Below are 19,049 nucleotides of genomic sequence, written 5' to 3'. Positions count from 1 at the left end.
GCGCGAGGGATTCCCCCCCGGCGCCCCGCCCACCCAGTGTGACGCAACCAGCACCGCCCCCATTGGCTGCGGCGCCGGGACGGGGTTCCCCCGCAGGAGGGGGGCGGACCCGGCTCCATCGGTGTTCCCCCCCTCCGGGAAGGCTGTAGGACCTCGGGGTCTCCTTCCCGCCGGCCTGTCGCAGGTCGCTGTCCCCAACGGCCCTTCCCCGCACCTGCCCGAGGGTCTCCTGGACACGGCCGAGACCCCAAGAGTCTTGGCAGACCCCCCAGCAAAGAGGGGTGAAAGGGACCTTGGGGGTCCCTGCCCCGAGAGAAGACTCCCTGTGCCACAACACTCCTCGCAGGTGTCGTCCAACCCCTTCTTCAGGGCCTGCGGTGACCCCACATCTCCCAAGGCGTAGCTTCTCCTCCACGTTAGCACCCTGTGTCCTCCTCTCCTTCCTTAGGGACCATTTTTCCATTTCTCCAGCACACATGGGTGCCTTGGGGCTTCCTTCAAAGAATGGGTAGGTCATGTCATTTGGGGGTGATGGTGGCGAAATGCTTTCTCTTCCCCTGGAAAACTGCTCAAAATTCAGGCCCCACCAAAGGTTGGAGGAGCTTTGTCTCTGGTGTCAATAAAGCCAGGATTCTGTTTCATGGCCCTAAATCTCTTATCCTACATGCAAGTGCAGAAAAACCTGGGGAAAGTTTTTCCCAGTAGGAAGAGCAGCTCTACTGGGTTCAGTGGAGTTTCCCCTCCCAGTTGGTCTAGCGACAAACTGAACGGTTCATATTTATGGCGTGGAAGCAAATTTGGTTCATTTTCTCACTATTCAGGATTAGTGTATAAAGCAGCAAATTACTACTCCATTCAGTGTAGTGGGACTTGACTAAGCCAAACAAGATATGACCTCTGCTTTATAAACAAATTGCAAGATAATAAGCTATGAGCATCAAATAAATATTCATTTGCTGGAGTAAGGCAAGGAGTAGTCAGTTTTGTGCCAAAAGCACCCATGGACTTCATAACCAGCAACCAGAAAACACTTCTAAACTAGATTTTAGTTTAACCACAATCCAAAAAGTCTGAGTACAAATATGATTTACTTCTTGATTTATTTCTCAGAACGTTTGCTGGGGGGGGTGGGTGGGTTAGCCTTCTTTTGGTTAATTTAACAACCAGTGTATCACTGTCTACCTTAGGGACAAATCCAACCAGCAGCTGTAGAATTCATTCCACATTGATTACACAAACCTGTAAGAGACTAAATTTGGGGAGTTCAGTGGGAAATATACCTTGAGCAGACAGGAGATTTTTGATTTGCTGATCAAAGCCTGTGCAAGCAGATACATTTTGCCATCATTACTAATCCTGTTCTTTATTTCAAATCTAACCCCAAAGTTAATTTTAGTCTTATGTGAGCCCTTTCCAGAAGATCAATGGCATGACAAAATCTGGAAGTGATAAATAACCAAAAGCACCAGATATGGTAACTCTGCTGTATTAAAGATGTACAGATGTAACATAACTTTTCAGTTTCCTCTCTGCAGGCTGTAAAATAGAAGATGGAGTCTGTACAGCTATTTTATGCTTGTAATTAATGTGTACCTGGAATCATTTGTACTTCAAAGAACAATGATTTATTTTCCCGCCAAAATAAGGCTAATAACAAATCTAAATATTGGCTGAAAATCGTAAGGGTCAGATACTGTTTGTGTATACAGCCAGTGTATATGTACGTAAGGCCAGATGCAGATGTGTCAGCCTGTGTGCATGCACACACACACACTCAGACACACGCACGCCATTCAAGCAGCTGACCAGTTGAAGCCAGTGCTATTATTCTCACAAGTAAGGAGGTTTTTTTAAGGCTTATAAAAGACAATACTCTTCCTTTGGTTGTGTGCAAAACAGCCCCCAGTAGCTGTACGCACATGTACCAACGTGTGTCAGCTTTTACGCTGCCAACCTCTCTGATCCCAGGCATCCTGCTGCTAAGAGTTGCATGGTTATTACAGACAAACCTCTACTGACTACACCTTCAGGTGAATATAGGCAAGGAAAATAGGAAGTGGTATGTTGGGTTTTGTTGGGGGTTTTTTTTGAGGAAAAACAGATATATGGAACTAGAGAACCCGGGGGTATCATACCAGAAAAAGTATCATTACAAATAGCAGTAACCTGAGCTTTATGGTGGTTTTTGTAGATCTCCAGGAACCACTTGCATGATAGTGATTCTCATTTTACAGGTGAGGAAGCAGAGGCAGAGAGAGGTGAATTCACTTGCCTAAGGTCACCCAGCAGGTGAATGGCAACACTGCAACAAATTCTAATTGTCTGGGTCACAGCCCGCTCTTAGATCCCCTAATGTAAGAAATGCAGTGGTTAAGCAGTGATCCATCTGACAACCTTCATAAGGGAGACTAATATGTATAATAAATTTGTCAAATGTATGCATACATTTTTATCATAAGTAACCCAGATACAGCAGCTTTGCAGAGAAAGATTTGGTTTTATGCCTGCGCTACAGAACTGCAAGATAAATTACCCAGTGATTTCCCTCTTCAGCAAAATACTTAAGTACACACTTATCTTTAGTGACATACTTACATGCTTTGCTGAATCCAAAGCCTCAGCACTGAGGTTCAGAGGACCCTGACTAGCAGACATTCAAAAATTCAGCTTCTATACAGGCATGTAAAAATGAGACATTTTCAAAGTTCTCAGTGCTCAGCACTTCTGATTGCAACAAAGACTTGGAGACAAGTCTGATGTGGAGATCTCATATGTGAGATTGGTTTGTATTATCAATTTATTTTGAATTAGGAGTGTGCTATTGAAGCCAATGCTACAAGTGCTCCCTCCCCCCAGCCAAATTGCTTGGGTTTGTGTTGCAAAGTGATCACAGGGCACACAAACTGGATTCCTCTTGAATGAAACTAATTGCAAGGTGTACCCCTGGCGCACACTTTCCAGACGCTAATGGGTTTTCAGTCCTTGGGGTCTGACTAAAAGTAGTTCAGAGTAAAATATGAGAATGGAGGGAGGGTGGAAGTTAGGCCCTCAGCACCAGGTGTTCCTTTTTACAGATTTGTTCCTGTAGCTGTGGACTATTTGCTGCTTTGGCCAAAGCCCTAGATGTCTAGGGAGGGGCACAGCTCTTTTGAACCATTAGAGGAGAAGGGGATAAAATAAGCACACTTCTGCCTGAATCTTTACTGTTGTCTCCTGGACAAATAGTGTGTTTTGCAGTGTAAGGTTTTTTAAAAATATCTTCAGATGTTTGGAATTAATAAGTGCTAATTATTTCAAACAACCATCCAAATTGTTACGTTATATGTATGAACTTCCTGTGTCTCCCCTCATGCTTTTTAATCTTCTGGGAAAAAGCTAACCAGAAGTGGCAATATGTTTTGAGCCTTGTACATGAGAGATGACTTCTGAAACCGATGATGTAGTGATCTGCATCCCATGTGTTGCAAACAAACCTAACTTCAGTTTGACCTCCTGTCAGTCACTGGTTCCACATCCTGTATCAGCAGATGCAGGGGACCACCTGATTGCTTCCATAGTCCTCAGGGCAGCCACACAACAGCTGGTTCAGAATAGGTGAACAGAATACAGATCATATTGATGTGTCAATACACAGAGGTTTTGTGGGTATGTACTTGCCCCTATTCTGTTTATTACTCTCTTGATGCATGAGTAACAAATTTAGCCTTTTTTATTCTTTGCCTCCTGACTTTGCAAAGGGATGAACTATCTCCAGGTCCTGTTACTCTCAGCAATGCTTGAAAGCTGGTTAATAACCACATGGAAGGACTCTGCCATATCATTTTGAAGAGGGGGGAAACGGTGCTTTACCATGGAAGTCAGCAGTGTTCGCTGCTGAGTGAAGACACAGTCCAAAGCAGGACAAAAGAACTTGCTGAATTTCAGTCAAATGCCTAGATCCTATTAAAGGTCTATCCTAGATCTATCTACATAGATCTATCCTAGATCCATGTACCATAACTACAGTATAATACTAAAGATTTTTCAGAATAGAGAGAACCCAAGCATACTTTGCTACATACTTCTGACTTGATATCTAATGCATTATGCAGTCTGAGAAAGGAGTGTGATCTCTAGTGTTAGAGTTAATACCCCAGTCATTATATGTGCAGTGTAGGTATCAGTCAACTCTTTGTTAACCTGAATTTTTTTATGAAAGTAATGCTAGAAGACTACCATTTTTAGTTATGCCAGTTGTTAAGAGTAATATATAGTAAGTTCTCCTTCATCATAGGTGTGACCAAAAAAAATACTCTGTGTGGCTTTATCAGGATGCCAAAAGAGACACAACGCTATACAGTTCACTAGGTGGACTCTGATGTCAAGTACATGCGAGGATTCATTTCTTGGCCATGCTTTTCCATAGGAGTTCCCAAAGAGAGGCACAATTTGCCTCCTCCTGTACAATCACTACAAGGTTTATATACTTGGGACTGCTTGGTGAATCAAAATGTGTTACTGAATCAGCAACAGCCTACATAGCATTAGGATTTCGCATATGGCTTTCATATTTAATTTCTACTAGGTGGGATGGTTAGCACTGACCAGCTCCATCCATGGAAATAAGCAGCTGCAAGATCATGACAACAAATTGCTCAGTAGTAGACTTTGAAGCCTCTCTACGTACACTCATGCTGTGTATGCAAACCTTGATGCTATTTGCTGGAGGCTGTGTAAATCTTGTACTGGCTTCGCACTGCAGGGTCATGTGAAGGTGCCAATAAAAGATTTAGGTGCCCAAACTGTAAAGTAGAATTGACAGTCCTGTCTCAGGCTTCCTGTGCAGTACATGGGGGCAGAGGCACATCCAAGAGTCTGACAGAGCCAGTGCAATCCTATCACCCCCTAGAAATGTCCTTCAGGCATGATGAAGGGCAATGGACCCTCCAGCTTCTTTCAGTGCTAAATAGCTTTCCTTCTTGAGAAAATAATAAAGAAAGAACATTGCAGGTACTGTCTTCTTCCTCCTGCTTTACAGAACTGGTTAAAAAAGTGCAAGAAAGTGCAGAAAGTGCAAGATCCTGGTTTGAGTCCAGAGACAGTGAGGTAACCCACCAACTCACCTTCTCACCAGATGAGGAGCCATGTTCCCCTCCTCACTCCAACGTATGTTCCCATGTAGCAGCAGTTCCATGTGTATAATAGAAGTGACCTATTTTAGGCTGCAGTGTTAAAACACAATACGGTCTGCTGGTTCTCTGATAATACTTGTTTTTAGCTTTGTGTGACAAGTTCAAGAAACGTCAGGAGTGGATTTCAACTGATGTCTTATGAAGGATGTCCTATGAAGGATGTCCTTTTGCATTTCACTGTGTTAGACCAGGCTAGATATTTTAATAGCATTGACTGACCTTAAAATCTCTGATGCAGCTATTCCCTGCCCTCAGCTCTAGTATTTGACTCAGCAGTTCATTTTTGGTCCCAGACTTGTACAAGCGTCATTTCCTTTTAACTTCTTGGCTCAATTATTGGAGAAGGGTGGAGAGTTTTTGGCTTCTTTGCCATTGTTTGGGCATGTTCAAGTTGATACAGATCAGTTCTGCTGGGCAAGTTATCAATAGCTCACGTGCTAAAGCTTGAGAATATTGAGCAACTTTTTCCAGACTTACCCTGAAATTCAGTCAGTTAAAAAACTATACATAAAAACCTCAATTGCACATACAAAGGGAAAAGTTTCTTTGATGAAAGCCAGGAATTTAGATCAAAACACAGTTTATTTTCCCAAGGCTGACAGTGAAAGGATAGAAAAAAAATGCTGTTTTATTAAGACCAGAAATCCATTTCTTGATCTTAAAAGACTGGTTTTTTGTGAGGGAGGGAAGCTGCGCTGTAATGACAAGATCAGAGAATTTTTTTTTTTTTTTTTTTTTTTTTAATGCAGAAACACTTCATAGGAAGAGAAAGAGCAATAGCAAATTAGTATAAAAGAAGCCTGGTATAGTATATAGTCAGTCAAATGTAAACGCTCTAGATCTTAATCTAAATCCTGCGAGCTCTACCCGTACAAGTGGTCCATTGATTTCAGCCATATAATTCTTAATGTAAGCAGACTTTAGCTCCTACTCACTAATAGGAATTTTCTATTTCTGGCAAGAGAAGAGAAGTAGTGGACCCCAAATGGGAAAGCAGAGTACAACTGCACTGTTAATGAAACATTTACCTTCATGTTTGTGACCTTCTGTGTGCTTGAGGGATTAATAAACACACAGGCTATTTGACTTCAAGGTAATCTAGAGGGGATCCATTACTTAATCTGTTTTCCGAAGCGAATCTATTTTAGGCACTAGGTTTTAATTCACCTATAGTGGTGGTAAGCGTAACCTATCTTTTATTAGACTGCTCTATGACCCCTGTTGTGAAAGACTTTCAGACAGGCCAGAGCAGGGATGGTCCCTTTTGCTGGTGGGTGATTACAGCACCTGTTGGAACCCAGCCGTAAGTATTCAAGGAAGTCCTAGAGATAGGGTCCAATTTCTTCAACAGTGTCTCCAAATATATATTTAAGAGGCTTCCTCCTGTCTTGAAATTTAAAACCCTAAATAGCCAGTGGAAAAAAGCATAGTCGTCATGACTTCAGACTTTATGCTCGCCTGTTTTATTTTTATTTTGTAAGTGATTCTGTGATGACTTTTTTTTTTCCAAGCCTGGAACTTTTCAGACAGAAATATAATTGATGACAGTTATGCTGCTGCAGCTTGGTAGCATTTTTTCAAGAAAGAGTTAAAGACCTATGTGATGTAAGGAAGTGCTGTTCCAACTTCAGCTTTGGCCAACAGATGGTGAAACAAACACGATCAGCAGATGAGCAGGATGATAGCAGCAGGGAAAATATGAATAATAGAAAGAAAACACAAATATTAAGTCAATTACTCTGAGAGGCCCCAATTCAGCAAAATATTCAAGCATGGGTTTCAAATTCTATGACTTGTAACGTGCTTGCTGGGTTAGCTTTAAACAAATATTATCTGTTTTATGCCCTTAAGGTCAAATACATCAATTGACATAAAACATTCTCATTAACTTTCCTGTAATTCTGAGAAAGCTGCTGCATAAAATGGTTAATGTGATTGTCAACAAAAAGCAGTTACATAGTGATATATTCTACTTGCCTGCCTGCCTACATGTTTATCTCAAGAATTCCAGAGCACCCTCCATGCAGGCTGGCTGCTCCATAAACCAGAGCTCAGGTTAGAAGATTTTACAGCCAAGTAACCTAAATGTGCAGAATTTGTCAGAGTAACTCAAGTTCTAATGACTTTCTGAGTCCAGGGTGCAGTCTGTTAAATTAATGGTTGCTTTTGCCACAGACTTAATCTCAGTCAAGCTTTAGCCCTATACACACAAGCTCACACGTGCATATATCTATGTACACAAATGTATGAATAATACATTTTTGCAATGGTATTGAGAAGACCTTTTAAAGCAGATGTCTGATTATATAAATATAAATTATAAATATAGTCAGACATCTGTTTAAAAAATTATAAATACATTGAGACATCTGTTTTAAGAATGTCTTTCCAATATTTGTGCATAACTAAGTGACAGAAGCGATTCAGGGATGCAGTCATGACATGGATGGGGGATGAGGAGGGGCTGCCCAGACATCAGCTGTTCTGCTCGCCCATGACCATATGAAGCGAGTGGTGGCCCAAAAGCCCCTTCTCCAACACCTCCAGGGTCATACGACAGAGCGTCTCACTCAGCAAGCCCAGGCTGCCAAAATAAGATCCTGACACAGACAGCACCTTCTGTGAAGACATTACAAATAGTAGAAAACATCCCTGGTACCTTATGTGTATTTGAGTCTTACTTTACACAGAGGAAATACTGCACAGAGGTGTCGACCAAAGTGATGCAGTCAGTCCATGACGCAGCCAGAAGCACAGGGTGTTTCTGTTGATGCTGAGCTCTGTATTTGAGCCAGTTTCTGTTGATGCTGACCTCTGTATGAGATCTTATATCAGCAAGTGGTGGCTCTGCTAATGGTTTCTGTGCTTCTTTGCAGATGTATTGTGAGAGGTTTTTATGTATCCTGAGAATACTTGGAACCACACTCTTTGGGGTGTCCCTCCTTCTGGGAATCACCGCTGCTTACATTGTGGGCTACCAGTTCATCCAGACAGACAACTACTACTTCTCCTTTGGACTCTATGGTGCTATCCTGGCATCACATCTCATCATCCAAAGCCTGTTCGCCTACCTAGAGCACAGGAAAATGAAGCGGTCACTAGAGACTCCAATCAAGCTGAACAAAACAGTTGCCCTTTGTATTGCTGCCTATCAAGAGGATCCTGACTACTTAAGAAAATGTTTACTTTCTGTGAAAAGATTGACCTACCCTGGAATTAAAGTTGTTATGGTCATTGATGGGAACTCGGAAGATGACGTTTACATGATGGACATTTTTACTGAAATCATGGGTAGGGACAAATCTGCCACTTATATCTGGAGTAATAACTTCCACGACAAAGGTCCGGGTGAGACAGAGGAGTCTCACAGAGAGAGCATGCAACATGTATCTCAGCTGGTCCTGTCCAACAAAAGTGTTTGCATCATGCAGAAATGGGGTGGAAAAAGAGAAGTAATGTACACAGCATTCAAAGCACTGGGGAGAAGCGTGGATTATGTACAGGTAGGTATTAGACCGCCAGGTCAGTGCCAATTCAAACACACTTTGAAAGAAAGCAGCTTTTGTATATTTTGTGCAGCATGTTAGAGGCCATCCTAGTCCCTGATGAACACAGTGCTCCTTTCAGTCTGTTTGGAAACAGCTTGACCGTTAAAAGCGTATTTTGCTACCTTTTAAAATGATCAGTCTATCTGTGAATATGTTGAATCTGTGCACCAGCTACTGGAGAAACCTGAAATCCTTCCTCAGGCTTCAGTATTGCCCTCCATCCAAATGTGTTTGCTTCAGACCAAGCCAGTGGCCTCCTGAAGACCCCTTCACTGCTCCTGTAGGTCAAGATCTCAGGCAAGGTTTAATTTGGTGAGGTTGCTAGCTGCCCCACGTCCAAGCAGACAGACAGGTATTTGGTGGCACAAGGGAATATCTCACAGCAGTGGTGGAGTCTGTAAAAAAGATGGGGGTATTTTAGAGGCTTCAAAGGCTGTGAGGAGTGTTCAATAAAATGGTCAATGTGCAGCCTTGAAAGAAAGATTTCTTCAGCTAAAGCCTGAAGGAGCTTTTCCTTCATCACTTACAGCTGCATTACCTCACTCACTGCAACTTGGCCTTTAAAGCCCTTATGACACTATTCACTTAAAAATGAATTAGGCCGGGTCCTCTCTCCCTGTTTCCAAAGCAGCAGAGACACATTTCTTTCCAGCTGCCTTGGATCCTGTGAAAGATTTTCTATGTTTTTGCCTTACACATGGAAGCACTCCTCGCTCCTGCAAACAGTCCTGCTTACTGTGGGAAGGGGAAGAAGTCATGTGTGGAGGAAGGCGGGTGGGATCAGGGTCTCTGGGTGGACACTGAGGATCCTTCCTTATCGATCCAAGCCAGCAAGGCTCATTTGGCTAATGCCACTGAGTATGAGATGATCTTCCCAATTAACCACCCTCAGCCCTTCCCAACTCCTCCTGACCTCAGTGGCCTCCTCTGGTGGAGCAGCAGCTCCCTGGGAGATGTTCTCTGCTGGCTCAGGGCAGCTGCATGGCTGACCTATATATGTTCCTGGGGTCCATGCCCAGCTGTGTGCTGGTGTGTGTGTGCACCCTCCGCACAGCACAGCATCCAGGGGAACAGTGTCCAAGGGATGTGGAGAGGCTGCCGGTAGCTGGGCTGAGAGCTGTGAGTCCTCCACACTCAAGAGGGGCAGAAACTGAAAAGTGCTGGGAACTGCTCTGTGATTGGAGCTGGGAAATTAAGATAAAGGTTTAAAACCCATCCCCTACCACTTTCAAAATTGAAACTGATTTATTCTCTGAAAACAATGGTCTTAAGCTCTCCATTGTCTGCACTTTGTTTCTGTGCTGTGAGGGACTACGATGGGATAAAAATGCTGGTTTTCTTTATTAGCATGGTTTTATAATCACTTTGCACAGAAGTATCAGATTGCAGAGAGAGAAGGCAGAGAGGAAACAGATGCATTGCAACTTTCCTCCCTCAGTCCAGCTCTTGCATTGGTTCAGGGAACCTGGAAAAAGTGTTTCTATTTCAACAGTCAGAGCATAAACTAAGAAAATGGAAGAGATATTTCTGGTCTTTCAGTCAATTAACACTCCTGACCTGGCTCAGAAGTCCTGATGGATGTGTTGGTGACTGTAATGCTGCTGCAAGCAGCCACCAAATGCTGCAGTAATGATTGATGCCACAGTCACATCTATATTAGAAATGCAGCACCTTGGTGGCCCTGGCTGCCACACAGTCATGATGCAATGCAGCTAAAATGTGGCTCTGTTTTATGAATGGATGAAGGTTGAGATATTTCAAATGGTTCTTTGGGGGTACCCACAGTAAATTACCTTAAACAGGCCCAACATTTTAAGGGCTGAGCAATCCGCATCAATGATCAAGCACATAAAACAGGGGACCAGTCAACACCATTGCCTACCCTTGAAACTGTGGGCCTTATGGTTTTTAAAAAACACCCCAGGATTATGGACAGGCAATCATAAGCAGTCAGACCAATACATAAAAAAGAGCTGTTGCTCATTAGTGGTATCTCATTAACTACCTGAAACTGCAATGAAGGCTTATTTGCCTACCCTGGAGGAGGTCAGGAAGGTGCAAGCCATAGGGTAGAGGAGTTAAACTGGCAGATATAGTCAGTGCAGAGCTGGTTGGGGCAGCCAGGGTGCAATTCATCTTGGCTTGGTGGAGGTACCTGTGTGGACAGTCCAGTGCAGCCTGAACTTCTCAGAGCAGTGGATAAGCTGCCACTGGTTATAACGAGTATCTGAACAGCTCACTCAAGTTTGAGTGTCCCTTTCATGCACCTCTGTGACCCAAGGCAGTAATTTCTAGGTCACGCAGCCCTTAAGTGGAAAGATGGCAAACCAGCTCTTGGGCTGTGCTGAGCTACCCCTGGCTTTACAGACCTTGGTGTGTTTTATTTGGGTTCATAGTGTCTGTCTTTTTCTGGGCATGTCCTCTTTTCACCTGGAAAATGATAGCTTCTCAGGTTTTCCTCAGAAACACAGGCATGTCCACTGTGCTGGCATGCCCAGGACACATGCTGGTAATTTGTAAATAAACCCACTGTTTTCAGGATTCCTTATCTCCTATAAATTCTGCTGTTCATGGGCAGGTCTTTCTGCTGTAAATAAATGCATCTGACAGGGTGGGGCTGCTTAGCCACACCAAGTGATGGGTGCCAGAGGGAAAGCAGAGGGGCTGGGGAGGGACCACCACTCATGGTCACAGGAAATAGGATCAGTAGCACCGCCTGAGCCCTGGGTACTCAGCAAACTGCAGATTCCTTGTGCAAAACACTCAGCAACAGGTTTGCCCAGGAAGTCCTAGGTACAAATATCGGCATCCTTTCCCCTCTTCAGGAGAATTGTTTTGCTCTCCTTTTATTACTAAGTGCTGTCACTGATGACAATTTTCCACCAAAGCTGGAGGCACCCCTTGGCCGGGTTACAAAGGTGCTCCTCAGGATGAGTCCTTAGAGGAGGCGAGGTGGATATGTTAATTTAGCAGGAGCTGGAGATGCTTGTGGCTTTTATGCTGACGGAAATATCAGAGGTTTGATCAGCTTTCTCCTCTCAGTCCACTCCAAGTGAGGTGGAGGGGAGCATGTTGGCAGACACTCAGCTGCGTCCTGCGGTATACAGCCCAACTATCTCAGGTCTAGTCCACAGCAGAACTCCAAAATGCTCTCTTTCCACTTCACAGACCAGACATGAAGGTTTCCACCCTCCTGGAGCCAAGGGGGCTTACGCTGAATTGAAACGTTGGATGAAAAGACACCAAAATTAAGATACCCGCTACAAAGCCTCACCAGAATCTGAATTAATAGGTTATTCATGCAAAGCTACCGACTTTTGCCCCTACTGCCCCCATCTGAAATCACAGGAATGCAATATGAAGATAAACTGGAAGCAGTATGAGAATTTGTAGGGCAGGATCCAGCCAGCCAGAGGGGAGTTTCTGGGACAGCTTCCTCTGCTCCAGTTTGTGGGCGTCTGCAAAATGAGTTTACACACGATGGGGGCACTGCTTGCAGCAACAGCAGCTGTGACAAGGAGACACCCGCTTGTTTGAAACAGGCTGCAGCCCGTGTCATTCGCCTCAGAGCAAAGGAAAGCAATGCCAGCTGCCTCGCAGACTGGCCAGCCTGTCTGAGCCCTCCTCCTACTCTCTGGGGGAAAGCCAGTTCCTAATGTACACAGTGTTTAGTTGACTAGGAGTGTTTGTGTGGCTGAAACGCCTTGTGTGTGTCATCTATTTCTGCCCTGGTCTTGTGGAGTACTGCTCTTCGGGACTCACTCCTTCTGGCCTTACATATTTTTTATAAGAATGCCAGAGTAAAATAGCAAAAAATTTCTGTATATCAAATGTCAAGTCCCTGCACTACTAATAACACATCATGCATCTAAAATTAAAAATTAGTTTGTTCTGGAATCCAAAATACATATCTTACATGAATTTCTAAAGCCCTCTGTGAGTGAAAGAACTATTAGGTTTCTTCCCAGACTCCTAGCTGACTTTTTCTTTTTTATAACAAGTGTCTGGAATTTAAGTCCTCGCTCCTTCCCTCATATGGCAGTGAGAAATATTTAACCAGGGTGCTCCAGCCACGCAGCCGACGCAGGGAAACCCTATGTCAGGGCTCAGCAGGAATTTGCCACACACCCACAAACATTGTCTTGCTCCGCAGTGCCCCGTCTCTGAGAGCGTACCTCTTATTCAAAGAAGCCAGCCCAGTGTGCCTGTAAAACAAATAGAGCTGGTACAGAAGAGGGGATTGTTTGCGTGCCCAGCACTAACGAGTGCTCTGTTTTGTTCAGCACCACTCCTTGCTGCCTAATACAAATGGCCTTTAACAGAAGTATCAATGCAGACTCCGAAGCGAAATTTAATTGCATTCAGGAGAATATGCATATAGAGTTACTTTAGTCACTCGCATGGTTTTTATTTTCCTTCTCTAGTGTACTCCTTAACCCATTTTTGCTCTTGTTTCATCTTACTTGTAGGTTTGTGATTCAGATACCATGCTTGATCCAGCCTCATCAGTGGAGATGGTAAAAGTTTTAGAAGAAGATCCAATGGTTGGAGGAGTTGGAGGTGATGTGCAGGTGAGCATGATGATTTTCAGATTAACTGAAGGGTTTCAACAACTATGGGCACTGTAAGAGATTTCCCTGATGGGAATAGTTTTGAATATATTCTCATACCATTATAGAGGCTCTTACGAGAGCTGAAGCTTCCTGTCTGTTGAACCCTTATTCTGAGGTATGAGCACGGCAATCTTTTAACACCCATAGAAAGGAAATAAAAATTATTCTCCCCCATATAAGTGGGAGTTGTGACATCTTGGAGTCTCTGGATATAACTGCTTAGTCAGGGTACCAAAGAAAAGCTATAGGGGAGCAGGAAATTGAGAACAGGTCTCCCAAAGCCAAGTCCAGCACCCCAAGCACTTCAATTATGTTACCACTGGCAGCCAAGATTGTTAGGAATAAAAGCCTTTTTGAAATGCAGTGCACTATGCACTCTGTGTATTGTTGGGTTTCCTCTGCATCTCTGTCAGGCAGGACAATGGAAAGCCCCCAAGTCAGCCCAGATCCACTTTTGTTAGGATTTCCAGCATTGCCGAGTTTGGCTGACAACTATAGCAAAAGGCTGTTCATTCCTTTTCATACAATTGCTTCTGCTACAATTTATAAAGAAAAATGCATATGAATATTTCAATTGGCCTTGGGATTGGTTGCCCATACTCAGCTGGGCTTTTATGTGAGACAGAGAAGAAAGGGCCATCTATATGGACAAGCACTTACTAATGAACGCCCCAGTGGTCAGAAGTATTTGAGGCATGTGGCTTTTAACTCCAGAAATTAAGATTCCCACAGAAACCTGAATATCTTTGTGGCTCTGGGCTGAACCTCAAACCAGGTGTCACACTCACCCTACACGTGTAAGATGCCAGGCGTGTGTGAGTACAACTGGAAGGAGACAGTACGGGCTCAGCTATGGCAGTGAAGATTCATAAGTATCTGCAGAGAGAGAGAAGGACATTTGTACTCTGGAAGGAAAGGTGGAAGAATGAAGGCTCTCAGCTTTTTCTTTTTCCAAATTCACTTTCCAGCATACACAAAATACATTTGAGGCAGGCTTGAGCCTATCCCTGTGCCCTGCGGCTTCTAAAATGTTATGAAATTAGGTTGAAACAAAGACAAGTTGGGCCCTTGGCCTTCAAACCTGACAGAAATTAGGGCCATTGGAGCAGAACACTATTTTTTTTCTAGTTGCAGAATACTGCTTTCTAGATGTAGAAGGCTGCTCATGCCCCATTGAATTGTATTTTAAAATGTAAGCTTGAGCTTCAGGTGAGCTTTGGAGCATACAGAAGAGAAAGATTAACACCTTTATGCAAGCCAAAGCATGGCTCTACTGGAGTATCACAACATGTCTTGGGGGCAACACAACATGGCTGGTGCTGCAGAGACAAATCAGAACAGGTTGCTTTTCAGAGGGCCTACTGTCAGACATAGGCACATAGTACAGGGTCAAACCTCTAGGGCAGGCCTTATGATACCAAAAAAGTAGGCCAAAGACCATGTGTTCAGGCTTTCTTATATTCTGGAATAGCCTTAGGAGGGCTGGAAGAAGTCCTATGAGTTCCAAAGATGTGGTCAGGAGGGAGAAAAAAGTAGGCAGGTCACATCTAAGACTTGACCATCTCCTCTAGGGAGAGGCTGGGACCAGCAGGTCTTTAACTGGTGGTGAAAGGAAAGGAAGAATGATTCAGAGAAGACGTTTCTTGGTAGAGAAGAGGAAAGGTTGCAAGCAAAAAGAGAACAGACTTTTGAAGGTTTCATCTTGCCCTTCCTGTCAATGTCCTGAAATGTATAGGTAGCTCCTGGATTTGTCATGACACAGGAGCTAGGTGCCCCCAGTATTTCAGTTAATGATGCTCTAGTCTCTGCAGATTCCTTATTGATCCAATGTCTGTATTTTCTTTCTCAAGAGCCCATCTAAAATGGAAACTTTTTTATTTTGCAGATTTTGAACAAATACGATTCCTGGATATCTTTTCTGAGCAGCGTGAGATACTGGATGGCCTTTAACATAGAAAGAGCCTGTCAATCCTATTTCGGCTGTGTACAGTGCATCAGCGGACCTCTGGGGATGTACAGAAACTCTTTACTCCATGAATTCGTGGAAGATTGGTACAATCAAGAATTTATGGGCTCCCAGTGCAGCTTCGGAGATGACAGGCATCTAACTAACAGAGTGCTAAGTCTGGGCTATGCAACAAAATACACAGCTAGATCCAAGTGCCTTACCGAAACACCGATAGAGTATCTCAGGTGGCTGAATCAGCAGACCCGCTGGAGCAAATCGTACTTTAGAGAGTGGCTTTATAATGCAATGTGGTTCCACAAGCACCATTTGTGGATGACCTATGAAGCTGTAATCACTGGATTCTTTCCTTTCTTCCTTATCGCCACAGTCATTCAGCTCTTCTACAGGGGAAAAATATGGAACATCCTCCTCTTCTTGTTGACAGTTCAGTTAGTGGGCCTGATAAAGTCTTCCTTTGCCAGCTTCCTTAGGGGCAACATTGTCATGGTTTTCATGTCACTCTACTCAGTGTTGTACATGTCAAGTTTACTGCCAGCAAAGATGTTTGCGATTGCCACGATAAACAAAGCAGGGTGGGGCACGTCAGGAAGAAAAACCATTGTAGTTAATTTTATAGGACTCATTCCAGTCTCCATTTGGTTTACAATCCTCCTAGGTGGCGTAATTTTCACTATCTACAAGGAATCAAAAAAGCCATTTTCTGAGTCAAAACAGACAGTTCTCATCATTGGCACAATACTCTATGCATGTTACTGGGTTCTGCTTTTGACTTTGTACTTGGTTCTTATCACCAAGTGTGGCAGGCGGAAGAAAGAGCAACACTATGACATGGTGCTAGACGTATGATGTTTCCGTGGGAAGTTACCCAGAGTTGTAAAGCAACCCAACAACCTTGTAGTATCTGTGGCATCAGACGAATGTTGCCAAGGGAAATGGATCACTGCTGCTGGGAATAGGACATTTATATTCCTCTGGGTTCATTTTCATCCTGCCAAAGTAAGAAAAAAAAAACTAAAAAATGATATTTTTTTTCCAAGGGGGAGAAAACACAAACCACACATTTTCGACCTGTTCGCAAGAAAATTGGAGAACTTCAATGTTTATGCACTTTTTTATTGTGCATATGCCTGACAGTGTTACGTTCTATATACCTCACTGGTCATGCTTATGTGTGTGGACAGGAAGGAAAGGAGTTTGGAGAATCAAGAAAAGGATCTTACAACCCCTTGCAACTTAATTTATGAACTTCTCTTTTTTATAGTTGTGTTAATAGGAAGGGTCTTTTGTGTTAGGCTGCCAAATGTAATGCCAAAGGTAAATTTTAAGAGTCCATTGGCTGAGCTGTATTTTTATATTATTGTATTATTTGTGTGTGTGTATTTTTAAGCCAACTTTTTTTAAATCACTTATTTTATATTTTACTATCTGCCAAAAAAGCTGCCTCCCCAACATTTTGTTTTTTAGCCTTTTTAAATACACTTGGGAAAAAAAAAATCATACTTCCTCCCCCCAAATTTGTGCTGAGTTAATTTTGTTCACAACAGAAAGAATAAAACGTCTCTCTGCATTTTTGCAACTGATGAATGGTTATTTCTGTGAAAAAGAATTTAAATGTGCTCTTTGAAGACATTTATTAGGAAAGGCCTAACATTGTCAGTTTTTGAATACAAGCATATTTGTGCATAAAAAAAGGCCAAAGGGGTAGATATGTGCAATTTGGGGTTTTGTTTTGGATAACATTGTAAAAGGGAAATTTACTTCTCTGCTGAGAGTATCATATCCCTGGCATGCGCGATAGCCGTAAGGCAAGGCAGGCCTCGATGCCATTGGAGAAGACATTGCTATAGGAAAGCTCCCACTGCTGAGGAGTCAAAAACTTCTGATCTGGGGAAATATGGGACACCCAAAACTACTATTGACTTCACTGATGATCATAGTTGTTCATATTCTGTTAGCACCAAGCAGATAGTTCAGATTTTTGAGTTTTTAAAAAATACATGGAAGGAAAACTTATCAACGCTTTCAAAATGTGGGTGTCTTCAAAATGTGGTGTATAAAATTCTGCAGTGCCCTTCACAGAGTTTGCAGAAAATACAAACATCAGCTTCTCTGATACCCAGTGTCATACAGACCCCAGTACTGAGCCCAATAATTTGTGTTTGACTGAAGCACATCTACCAGAAAAGAAGCCAATTTTTTATCAGAAAACATCAAGTCTTAGCAAATCCATCACTTCCTTGGTGCCTAATAATCAGTCTTGGACATTTATTTTGGACCATGGTTTTGCAAAATAATATTCAGGACTAAATTCTGCAACCCTTCACCAGCCAAAGGAATGTGGCATTGAGCCCTAATATACTTTATAAAGAGCAACAGAAAGCCAGCTGCATACAGATATATGCCCGTTTTAGATTCTGGTATTAAAAGCACTGTGGTAAAGCAGAAATCAACATATGATGCTTAAAGAACTTAGAAGCATTTTCAGCTTCTCTTTTTTTATGCAGACATGGATAGATTCTGCTGTAGAATGAACTGCACACACACTACCTTATTTGTCTGATTATCTTGAGGTACATGATTGCTTGAAAGTCATACTAATGTTATGTTAATGATTGGAGAGTTGATTCATGTTGATTACAAAATAGAACAGTATTAAAAAAAGCAAAAGAAACAGTAAAAATAAAAAAAAAACTTGACTATGCCTTTTAACTATTTATGATGTAAGTTAAAGCTTGGGTTAACATTCAAATGTCAAATAAATCCTCTCTTTCTATAAAAAGATTGAATTAATTGCCTGTATTTATTCTAGCAATTATTCAATGTACTTCCAATATAGGTTGTATAGTATAATTGTTACTTTCATAAATAAAATATTTTTGATAAGATTATGACTAATTCATGGTATTTCTGATCACCAGTTCTGCTTTAAAGCTATAAATTGGCATGGTTATGCTGTCAGCAGCCTGATTTTAGAGTAGGGATGTGCTATCACATAGCAGAGCACCTGGAGGAGGCAGGGACTGGTCCCTGCTCTGAGAGGCAGAACAGGAATCGGGAAACCCAGGTGCCCTGGGCGCTGGTACCTGGTGTCCTGATGGCACAATGTATGGGTAGTGTTCTGTGTCTCTTCCTACCTCTACCAGCAGCTGCTAGATGAATTTGGACAAAATATTTCTTTCCCTTCTTCCTCAGCTTTCAGGAATAGGAATCCAACCTTCTTTTGGGAAGGCCTTTGAAGTTTATGGCCAAAATACTTTACATGAGAGCTGATATTTTCCAGCCTTCCTGTCCACTGGAAGTTAGTAGCCTTCATAGCTGGGGAAGGAAAGGAGAACATGTAAGTGGCCGCCTACTGCTCCTCATTACTGCTCTGTCCCAAGCCTATGTTGCCCTAGTGCGGCTGAAGAGCATATATGTATTTTATACCACTGAGGGTTATGGGCGGCAGCCACTGATGGAGGGATAGAGTGAGCATGGGACAAAGTGACATCTCACACAGCTCTCCAACTATGACAGGCCCGTCTCAGGTCAATTACTTCTCAGCACCTGTTACCCTGTGGACACTGTGCTCAGTTTTGGGTCCCCTAGTACAAGAAAGTGGAGCAAGTTCAGTGTAGGGCCAGAGTGACAGTTTGGGCTGGAGCAGAGGGGCTGAGAGAGCTGGACTGGTTCATCTGGAGAAGTGGTATCTTCAAAGGGAGGACACCTAAAGTCACCTCCAATACATATAGGGAGGTCATCAATAAGA

At 42.9% G+C, this 19,049-nt stretch overlaps 1 protein-coding gene across 1 annotated transcript in view; it reads left to right on the top strand.

Annotated features, from left to right (window-relative positions):
• Window positions 1-18,180, top strand: part of HAS2 (hyaluronan synthase 2) — a 19,530-nt gene extending 1,350 nt beyond the window's left edge. Inside the window, exons 2-4 of the mRNA XM_014965183.1 lie at window positions 8,048-8,674; window positions 13,189-13,290; window positions 15,218-18,180. Of these exons, the coding sequence (XP_014820669.1) occupies window positions 8,048-8,674; window positions 13,189-13,290; window positions 15,218-16,147 (1,659 nt within the window). The 3' untranslated portion in view covers window positions 16,148-18,180. The remainder of the gene's footprint in view (window positions 1-8,047; window positions 8,675-13,188; window positions 13,291-15,217) is intronic.
• The last annotated feature ends 869 nt before the right edge of the window (window positions 18,181-19,049 follow it).

This window comes from Calidris pugnax, unplaced genomic scaffold, assembly GCF_001431845.1.
Source record: "Calidris pugnax isolate Ruff unplaced genomic scaffold, ASM143184v1 scaffold41, whole genome shotgun sequence".
Classification (NCBI taxonomy): domain Eukaryota; kingdom Metazoa; phylum Chordata; class Aves; order Charadriiformes; family Scolopacidae; genus Calidris; species Calidris pugnax.
The sequence above is the reverse complement of the archived record's forward strand: the minus strand, read 5'-3'. Positions and strand labels throughout refer to the sequence as shown.